Source organism: Aspergillus japonicus (genome assembly GCF_003184785.1).
Source record: "Aspergillus japonicus CBS 114.51 unplaced genomic scaffold BO86scaffold_9, whole genome shotgun sequence".
Classification (NCBI taxonomy): Eukaryota; Fungi; Ascomycota; class Eurotiomycetes; order Eurotiales; family Aspergillaceae; genus Aspergillus; species Aspergillus japonicus.
The window spans coordinates 567472-576923 of NW_020291646.1; the positions used below are offsets into that span (position 1 = coordinate 567472).

Below are 9452 nucleotides of genomic sequence, written 5' to 3' on the forward strand. Positions count from 1 at the left end.
GGCGGTGAGCTACTCGCTTTCCCCGGCAAAAGACGCGAGTGAGAGTATAAATAAGGTCAAATGAGGTCCTGAAACCCCCAACCATACTTATGCAGGTAGTGCTCCCGACTAGTACAAAGACTGCCGTGGCCACCCGAGCGTAAAAAAAACCATTTTCTTCCTCCTCCAAACATGCAAGAAACTCGTGCTTGTCAGAGAAAGTCTTCCAGTCGCACAAGCCGGAATGGATGCCTGCGACCGGCAGCCTGTCAACAGACTTCCCAATGAGGATAAAGTGGCTTTCGCGTGCCGGAGCTGCGCGCGTTTCTCTCCAGCTTCGCTCTCCCATCGCTCACCCTTGCGTCGATTCTCACCACCGCATGGTTTTGGCTAGAGGCAGACGAGAACTCGGACAATTATCTCGATTTGCACCTTCTCCCATCTGACCTGTCATATACTTTCGGATTTACCCGTGGAAACCCGGGTTTGCTCGCCAGCACCACGATGCATCACTCGCAACTAGCCCCGCTGCCGAATGACTTGCCCTTCCGAATAGTCTCCAAGACGATCGGCCAGGGTGCCTATGCCTGGTCTGCTTGAACCCAAGCCCTCTGACTCGATAGGTCTTGCAAACCATCTTGCTAACGATTTTCTTTTCGCTTCCTTAGCATCAAAAAAGCCGTCCCTTCCCACACCGATAGTCCGGTCTTCGCAGTCAAGTTCATTCACAAGGAATATGCCGCTCGCCATGGCAAAGTCAGCGCGCGACAATTACAGATGGAGGCGACGGTCCACAAACACATCGGCGACCATAACAACATAATTTCGTTCTTCCAGACCGGTGAGGACGACGTGTGGCGCTGGGTTGCAATGGAGCTGGCCGAGGGTGGCGATCTCTTCGACAAGATCGAAGCCGACGAGGGCGTGGGCGAGGACATTGCGCACGTCTACTTCTCCCAGCTCATCAGCGCGGTAGGCTACATGCACTCCAAGGGGGTGGGACACAGGGATATCAAGCCGGAGAACATGCTGCTGGCCGCGGATGGCAATCTCAAAATCGCCGACTTCGGCCTGGCCACACTGTTCGAGTACAAAGGCGTGACCAAACTCTCCACCACCTTCTGCGGTAGCCCGCCGTATATCGCGCCAGAGGTGATCTCGTGCAGTAGTAGGAGTCAAATCAAAGGGAGAGGCTACCGACCAGACTTGGTGGATATTTGGTCGTGCGGCATCGTCTTGTTCGTGCTCCTGGCTGGCAACACCCCGTGGGACAGCCCGACGGAGACGAGCTACGAGTACCAAGAATACCTTGCCACCAATGGGCGAACGACCGACGAGCTCTGGCAGCAGTTGCCGCCCGCTACGCTTTCCCTCCTGCGCGGCATGTTGAATGTGGACCCGGCCAGCCGATTCTCTCTCGAGGACGTCCGTAGACACCCCTGGTACACCCGGCCGAACAAATACCTGTCGCGCAACGGCACGCTCAGAGACACCATCAACATGGCCACGACGATGTTCGAGTCTCTGCACATCGACTTCTCGCAAGACCCCTTCGCGCAGCCGCACGGCGGCGGCGGGAGCCAGGGCTTTGAACGGACCACAGACCCAATGGACATGGGAGACGAATTCGACGCCGCCGATCAAAGAATCTCATCCACGCAGCCAGAAATGCCGCGCGGGGATATGTTGGTGGATTGGGACACGCCGCAGGCGGCGGACGCATTCTCCTCCACGCAGCCCATGGGCAGACCGTCGTTGTTGTTCGGGAAGAACGACCCCCTGCCGCTCGACCACCTGGAGGACGAACCGTCCATGTCGCAATTCTCCCCCCACCCCTCCGTGCCCTTGAGTCGAACCCAGAAGGCCATCCGCTTCCACGACATCGTGCCCGCTCGTGCCATGACGCGGTTCTTCTCCACGTGGGAGCTCAAGATCCTGGTGCCCCTGATCTGCGAGGCGCTGCACCGCCTGGGTGTGCCCGTGCCCGCCGTGCCCGCCGTATCCGCCGGGGATACCTCCGCCACGCTGCGGATCATCACCCGCGACGGGCGCATGTGTACGCTGCAGGGCAAGGTCCTGATCGACTGCGTGTCGGAGGGTCTCTTCGAGATCGAATTCCTGAAAGTCAAGGGCGACCCGCTGGAGTGGAGGCGATTCTTCAAAAAGGTCGCGGTGCTCTGCAAGGACGCCGTGTACAAGCCTGATAGCTGAACTACCTGAAGCTTAGCAGACTTTCGTCCGCTTTGAAGCTTTTTGTAGGTTGTTTGTGTGTTTGTCGTGTGGCTTCTGGCTAGGGCCTTATGGTTTAATGTACGAATTGATGCAATAATGATGGGATTGGAGTGTGGGATTTTGGTTTTGACCACAAAAATGGAAAACAAGCTAGCATCACACGGTTACACTTTTTCTCGTTTTGTTTCCCTCCCTCTTTGTGGTTGCTAGCGACGTCTCGATGATTAGATATGGTGATTATTCAGGTTGAGGAACAGGCAGTCACGGCTGCCTCTAGTAATATTTCAAGGTTCTTTACCACCCCCAAACACCACACGGGGCGGACATCTCTGTATCTCGACTGCAGCATTAAGGTCTCACCACCTTGTTAGTTCCTGAAATTCGAGGCAAATGCTAAGGCTTGTACCATAAGACTCTATACGTCGCAACAGCAGCAGCAAGAGCGCAAACTAACCAAAGCCAAGCAGTCTATCATGCAGGTAAACGAGCAGCAGGGTACATACAAAGCCAAAGTTCAAGCGACACACACGGATGAGGAAAATCCATAAGACCCGCCGGAGTCGTCCGCTAAAGCACGAGAGGTAGAGAGAATGTAATGGTATCAAAGACAAATGCTAGTCGGTCGAATATCGTGCTTGGGGAATGATTCTCATCAATCTAAAGGCCAAGTCCTCCCATGCGCCGCACCTCATCAGCCTGCCTCTCCAGCGCCCTGCGCATCGTATGCGCGTATTCGTGTTCCCGACGGCGTAGCTCTCGTCGTTTGGCTCGGAGCTCCTCGCGCGCAGCATCATCCAGGTCCATGTCCATTAGCATGTCGTCGTCCTCGTCGTCCTCGTCTTCGAAGCCCGCGCTGCTGGCGGAGGCAAATCGGACTCGGCCGATATGTTCGCCTGTCCAGACGAGGAGCTCGTCGCCTGTCAGGCTGCCGCCGGTGGGGAGGATCTTGCGGGCGACCTCACCTTCGCTGTGGGATCGGGACAAGCCGCCCCACAGACCGGTGGCGAGGTCTGTGCCGCCGTCTGCTGCTCGTGGCTGGTGTCCAGTCTCGCTGGAGTGGTGGCGGCGGTGGGAGGAACCTACTCGAGTATTATGATGGTGGTGACCATGATGATGATGGTGATGGTGGTGTTGATGTGGGGGTTGGTAGCTGTTGATGTTGAGGCGACGGACTTCGGACCGGCCGTCACGCTCCACCCATTTGACATTCCCATCCCCATCCGAATATACAATGCGGGTACCGTGGGATTCGACAGATAGCACCTTGGATCTGGCGACACTTTGTCGATTGTGATACATCGTCGACACCACGGACGACGAGCCGGACGAGTTGATCATATCGCGGTCGTTGGAAGGGGCGAGGTTGTACAATTCAAGTGACCCTCTGCCTTTATAGTCGCCACAGGCAACTAGCTTGTGTGAGGAGGGGAAGCTTGAGTCGGAGATGGGAAATCGTGGTGCGGGAACGGCTGCAAGGCCACAAAGCTGACCACCGGAGTGGATTGTGTTTTGCAGCCGCGGGAAGTATCGGCGGTCGTACTGAAGAATGCTTGGGAAGCGGCCGGCGAGGAAGATCGAGTGAACGTGCGGCGCTGGGGGGTGCAGCAGTGAGAGGGGCCCTGGTTGGAAGAGTGGTGCATAATCGTCCGTGTTCTGTGAGGGACCCGGGCTTCTGATACGGTGCGGAGGTCGGCCGTCAGGTTGCAGTTGCAGAAGCGGCGAGTCGGGCGGAGCGTACAGCTGTGACTTTGGAACCAACGAAACAGTCGGCTCTTCACATCGTAGATTAATGGCTTCTTCCTCCTCGCTTGCGGACAGTCGACCGTCGTAGATGTGTAGACTCAGCGTCGTAGCGAGTGTCAACGGCACAGAATAGTCCGTTTCCTGGGACAAGGCGAACACGGACCAAGGATAGCGTTGTTGAGAGACCACCCGCAAGGTCTCCAGATCGACTTCGTTCAGGACATTTCCCACGGCCAAATAAGCCCTTCGACGGATGGAGTCGACGCTCACACATTCCCCAAGATTCACATATTCCAGAGACTGTTTTGCCGCGGCGTGGTCCCTCCTGCCAGAGAGGTTCGTCATCAAGATGCCCGGGGCGCTGACGCCAATCATCTTACCCTTGGTCTCTTGAGACCCAATCGAGTGGGAGTGGTTGAGGTCCCAAATGCAAACACTGCCATCGTCCAGAGGAGCGATGACTTTGTTTTCCCTGGCTGAGCTCCAGTCTCGCAGCAGCCCCATGCCCTTTGCTTCCCGATACACCCTTCGTTTCTGGCCTTCCACCCTTGTGAACGGGCGCTGCATCCAGCTGAGCGAGATAGGCCCGTTCCGTGCGATATACTCCGAGTACCAATTCACATCTTCACCCTCGTACGACGGGTCCCACTCCGTGGCCGCTCGCGATCGGAGACCAAACGACGGCGCCCGATCGGATGGTTTAGCACCAACCCCCTCATTCCCAGCATGGGGCTGAATGAGGGATCGGAGCGTAGTCTGCCCTAGCGCACTCAGCGGTGCGGTGGAGTTGGTGACAAGGCTCTCGGAGCCGTGGCCATTAGCGGAACGAGAGGCTCGCGTGGCGCTCCATGACTCTTCGTAGCAATGGAGTCTCCAGAGATTATTGTCACGGGCGACCAGAAACAACCGTTTGGAAACAGATTGGAGTTGTACCCGCTCATGTGGAGTGAGGTCTGAATGGGTTCGTTAGCTTGTTTCGCTTATGATGTTGTTGTTGTTGTTGTTGGGAGCTTTGCGACTTTAGACTAGCAGCAGCACTCGGATGGAGGGGCTGATGTTTGGGTGTTTGTGTCTTAATTATTAGTAAGGGAGGAGGGGGAGAAAAGGGGACTACCTGCATACAATCAATAATCTCACACAGGATCTCTACGGGGAGTTTCTCCATGAGTGAGGCAGAGGGAGAACCGACAACAACACCATTGAGGGCGGAAGGGGATTCATCTGGCTTGTGCGATGGGGTGTAAGCAAAGGCCATAAGTATTATGATTTGCGTTCTTGGGGGTTGGGGGGCTCCATTTATTGCTCTCCACAGTCCGGATTCTAGACCCGCGTCACGTGCAGGGCCCATGCAGGAGGCTATCCCAAGTATACATGCACCTCGTTACAGTTACATACAGGCTATTATCATAATTATAGATCTGCTTGGTAGGTCTACAGGGAGTCAAACCTTTGCAAGGCAATCTGAATGGCACTCTAATACTAGCAAACGTCAGCAGTTCTAATGGCCGGAGGCATCAATAAGCGGCCGGATCATCAAAGTAAGCTCCCAGCACCCACATAGGCCGGGGTTGTCAGTGGACAGCATTGCGAAGTTCCCAATTTCGCAAAGGGGGTGCGCAGAGTCTAAGTCGCGTCCCAAGAGACAATGAGGTCCTGTGCTGTCGTAAGAACAAACGTAGCAATCCGGTATCAGTACAACGGCAATTAGTTGTAAGGCGTTATTAAGAATAACAGTGTTAGAAGATCCTGGGTGTATGAAAACACCTTTAGCGCATTTCCCTTCAGTCGATCAAGACCACTTCATCGTGGAATAAGAGCCTCGTAGAGCGCTGCTGCAACGAGTGGTACGAATGTACGCGCAAGGAGAGAGGGATCAAGGAGTCATAATGGCTGATGGAGGTCAACACCTGTGGAGATTGTTAATAAAATGTGTGCGCATTTCAGGAACAGGACGGATCCAACACTTACTGTACTGTACATGATGATTTACTCCGTATCGAGGGACCGATTGTCATGACCCCTTCGGGTTCCCAGAGGTGTTCATGGCCACATGCCAGAGAACGAGGCAGAGTATTAGAAATGAATGCCTTTCACCTGCCTGAGAAAGGCGGCCGCTTCCGGGCCCGGCCAGAGACAGCCGGTTGGAGGCCTCGGCGAATCACCCGCTCATGACCGGCATCTGACAAACCATTAGTGATCGCCCCCTCTGCTTCAGACTTTCCTTAGTCTTCTTTGTACATCTTCCCTGACTAAAAACTATCCCGGTACAATTTGACTTTGAGTCCTTACAGCGTATATCAAATCCTCGAGCCTCATTGTACTAACGCAGGACGCAGGAAAGCAATATCCAAAACGCGATCACATCTCGATTGATCTTCCTCCACCCTCCATTTGCCATCTCCGAACCCGAGCTTCCGAAATTCCGCCCCGCGCCTCATCTCCGGCCGAGATAGAGTCATTCGCCTTGTGATCGGGTGTTCACTCCGCAATTGCTACCTATAATTGTTCAATTGGACCTGACTCCATCTATTTGTGTTGTACCACTCAAAATAGCATTCTTCGTCCCATCCATAAGCACATTAGAAGCCTTCTGAATACGAGCTTCGCTTCGTCTCTGCTCGCCTCGCCATAATTGCCCCGCCTCCAATTCCGCATAGAGGGGCAGATCCAACTACCTCACCTTAAATTCCATACAACACATTGACCATGGCTGCACTGTCGGATTCTAGTTTGAAGTTCGATTCCATCGAAGACACCCTTGCCGCTTTCAGTGAGTCTCTCGCTCTCCCTCTCAAAACCCCTCAACACTGCGCGTGCTCGCAGGCGCCTGCTGGTATTGTGCGGAATCGCATCGCGAACTAACCGCTCGATTGCGCTTCAGAGAATGGCGAGTTCATTATTGTCCTCGACTCCCAAGATCGCGAAAATGAAGGTGACTTGATAATCGCCGCCGAGTCTATCACCGACGCCCAGATGGCCTTCCTGGTCCGGTACACGAGGTGAGAAATAGACAGCCCCTCGTTTTCTCGCTACCCCCCCCGACGCAGGCACCAGACCCCTCAAGCTGCATTCAGAAAACCCAGTATTTGCCAGTATTTGAACGAACTCTAAACTGACTTGACATCATTACAATACCAGCGGTCTAATCTGCGCTCCCGTTACCCCTGAAATTGCCCAACGCCTGGCCCTTCCACAAATGGTGCTCGAAAACGCGGACCCCAAGGGCACCGCCTACACGGTCTCCATTGACTCGAGCGACCCGTCCGTCACCACCGGGATCTCCGCACAAGACCGCGCTCTGGCCTGCCGCACCCTCGCCTCCCCGACCGCCCGCGTCGACGATTTCCGACGACCGGGCCACATCATCCCCCTACAGGCCCGCAGCGGCGGGGTCCGCGAGCGGAGAGGCCACACGGAAGCGGCGGTGGAATTCTGTCGGTTGACGGGCAAGGTCCCCGCGGGTGTGATCGCGGAGCTCGTCGAGGACGGCGAGCTGGTCGAGGGTGTGCCGGAGATCCGGGGCAACAATGGCATGATGAGACGCGATGGCTGTCTGCGCTTTGGCAAGAAATGGGGGATCAAGGTCTGCACGATCGAGGATCTGGTCGACTATGTGGAGAAGACGGAAGGTGGTCTCACGAACGGGGGTCAATGAACACGAACGCAGAAACAAAACAGGGCTGAGAGGTTTAGTTGTGGTTTCTTTCCCTTTGACGGTTGTATAAATTCTTCGGCGTGGTTTCCCTCCCTGTTTGGTTGTATACCAGGAACTAGGCTCTGTGATTTGTGCTTCATTGCATTATGCGCGGCTCGGTGGCATGTTTGCGTATGGGTGACACAAGTGAGGAAAGGGGAAAATAGATTCTATCTTTAAGGCTGGTTTACACGTTTTCATGAGTATCGGAGGAGTCGTTGTTAGATAAAAGAAGAGAATCAACACGAGCATCAGGTCCATCATTCATACATTTGTTTAAATTAGCTGGGTATCGATTTTTGCCTTTATAGTATACATCGAGGGCGATAGAGATCGCCAGAAGAAACAACACGGCCAAGCGCAGATAAGATCTGCTCAAAAAATAGCAGAGAAAGAAGAAGTATATCCTTTCCTGCGTCTAATGTTTCCCCACCAAACGCCAGTATAATGCGATGTTCGAGTAAAATGAAGAAAATAAAGATGAAACCCCCGATATACCCTTTTGAAGATTTGTGGGCTTTCTTTGCCTCTTGTATTGAGAGGAGCCAAACAAGCGAGCGACGACGGATTGTCAGGGAGCAGCACCGATCGCACGAACTCCTTACCGCTTCAGGTGAGAGTAATCCCGCAAAACGCCCATCATGTGGGTATTGGTCGTCTTCCCGCTGCGGCGAGGCTTCTTGACCTTCTTGTGCTCGATCTTGGGCCGCTGCTTGACGACCTTGTTCTTGTTGGTGGGGACGATTCCGGCGCGCTCCAGCTCCTCCTTGACGGTCTGCTGGTCCGGGATCTTGATCTTCTCCCAGATCGACCGGAACTCGTCGTCGAAGTGCTGAATCAACGACGGGTCGTTGGCCCAGACCATCTTCGCATGGTCGTCCTTCTTGTTCCGCGTCACCAAGAGCTTCCCTTCCTTCTCGAGCTGGTTGATCGTGTCCTCCACGTTCGGCCACCCCTCCCGCAGCTCGCGGACGCTCATGCCCGCACCCGTGGACTGCGTCTGCAGCTTTTTGAGCAGCTGCTCCGCGCTGCGGATGTTGTGCGGAGGTCGGAAACTGAAGGTGCCCTCGCCGTTGGCGCCGCGGGGGTCGTATTGCACCTTGTCGTGCACCTGCAGGATGCTCCGCAGAGCCTGGACGTAGCCCTGGTCGTTGGCGCGGTGTTGCAGGGAGAGGTAGGAGACAATGTCCGGGAACTTGAGCGGCACGCCTTTCGACTTCATGTGCTCAATCGCGAAGATGACCTGCGTCATGATGTCCTTGCCCGTACCGGTGTTGGCGGGCTGTGAGTAGACAATCTCATCGTGGCGTTTGCGATCTCCACCGCCCGGAGTGGGTGTCGATGTCGAGGAAGGAAGCTGCGAGCTGCTTGCGGAGGTGGTCGTGTTGTTATTATGGTTGAAGCGTCTCTGCTGTCCCAGTCGATTCGCAGAGTCAACGACGCTGGCGTTGAAGCTCTTCAGCTGGTTCTGAAGATAGGACATGTTTGCGATCGAGACGGCGAAGAAGGCAGCTTAGTGTGGACCGGGGAAATGAACGAGAGAAGGGGTTGACCGCAGCAAGCCCGGAGGTCGAGTAGACTCCTAAAGGTGGGGAGATGGAACAAGGACGAGGCAAAGCCTCTCTCTTTGTGAGGGAGCACAAAGAAGCTCTTTTCGCGATGCGACAATAGATCACGGAAGCATGAAAGAAGTCGGCTCTGTTCCGATACAACAACCCGTGTGGTTGAGAATGACAGGATGAATGAGCTGAGAGGGAGATGAGAGTGTTCGTCATCACGGATCTAGAAGTTCTGACATTGCAGG

General features: G+C 54.8%; 4 protein-coding genes across 4 annotated transcripts; 2 read left to right on the top strand and 2 right to left on the bottom strand.

The window, feature by feature from the left end:
* The first annotated feature begins 120 nt into the window (after positions 1–120).
* On the top strand, positions 121–2566 carry BO86DRAFT_333476 (putative serine/threonine protein kinase). Its single transcript, XM_025668812.1, has 2 exons — positions 121–569; positions 648–2566. Exons 1-2 carry the CDS (start codon positions 484–486, stop codon positions 2188–2190), a joined length of 1629 nt encoding a protein of 542 aa, XP_025530327.1. The 5' UTR covers positions 121–483; the 3' UTR covers positions 2191–2566.
* Positions 2567–2577: 11 nt separating this feature from the next.
* On the bottom strand, positions 2578–5119 carry BO86DRAFT_446413 (uncharacterized protein; the record flags this gene model as incomplete). Its single annotated transcript, XM_025676517.1, has 2 exons — positions 2578–4907; positions 5077–5119. The coding sequence occupies 2 exons, from the start codon at positions 5117–5119 to the stop codon at positions 2869–2871; spliced, it is 2082 nt and encodes a 693-aa protein (XP_025530328.1). The 3' UTR covers positions 2578–2868.
* Positions 5120–6216: 1097 nt separating this feature from the next.
* Positions 6217–7902, top strand: BO86DRAFT_387050 (3,4-dihydroxy-2-butanone-4-phosphate synthase RIB3). Its single transcript, XM_025671486.1, has 3 exons — positions 6217–6724; positions 6836–6953; positions 7093–7902. Exons 1-3 carry the CDS (start codon positions 6661–6663, stop codon positions 7607–7609), a joined length of 699 nt encoding a protein of 232 aa, XP_025530329.1. The 5' UTR covers positions 6217–6660; the 3' UTR covers positions 7610–7902.
* A 1-nt stretch (position 7903) lies between these two features.
* Positions 7904–9422, bottom strand: BO86DRAFT_387051 (transcription factor TFIIE subunit TFA2). The gene has a single exon (XM_025671487.1). The coding sequence runs from the start codon at positions 9129–9131 to the stop codon at positions 8250–8252; it is 882 nt and encodes a 293-aa protein (XP_025530330.1). The 5' UTR covers positions 9132–9422; the 3' UTR covers positions 7904–8249.
* Between the last annotated feature and the right edge of the window lie 30 nt (positions 9423–9452).

What these genes read in the sequence shown, in the direction of transcription:
- BO86DRAFT_333476 (XM_025668812.1), top strand. Translation starts at nt 484, where the DNA reads ATGCATCACTCGCAACTAGCCCCGCTGCCGAATGACTTGCCCTTCCGA. An exon ending in GGCCAGGGTGCCTATGCCTG is followed by an intron (nt 570 to 647) that starts GTCTGCTTGAAC and finishes TCGCTTCCTTAG; the next exon opens with CATCAAAAAAGCCGTCCCTT.
- BO86DRAFT_387050 (XM_025671486.1), top strand. Translation starts at nt 6,661, where the DNA reads ATGGCTGCACTGTCGGATTCTAGTTTGAAGTTCGATTCCATCGAAGAC. An exon ending in AGACACCCTTGCCGCTTTCA is followed by an intron (nt 6,725 to 6,835) that starts GTGAGTCTCTCG and finishes ATTGCGCTTCAG; the next exon opens with AGAATGGCGAGTTCATTATT. An exon ending in TTCCTGGTCCGGTACACGAG is followed by an intron (nt 6,954 to 7,092) that starts GTGAGAAATAGA and finishes TTACAATACCAG; the next exon opens with CGGTCTAATCTGCGCTCCCG.
- BO86DRAFT_387051 (XM_025671487.1), bottom strand. Translation starts at nt 9,131, where the DNA reads ATGTCCTATCTTCAGAACCAGCTGAAGAGCTTCAACGCCAGCGTCGTT.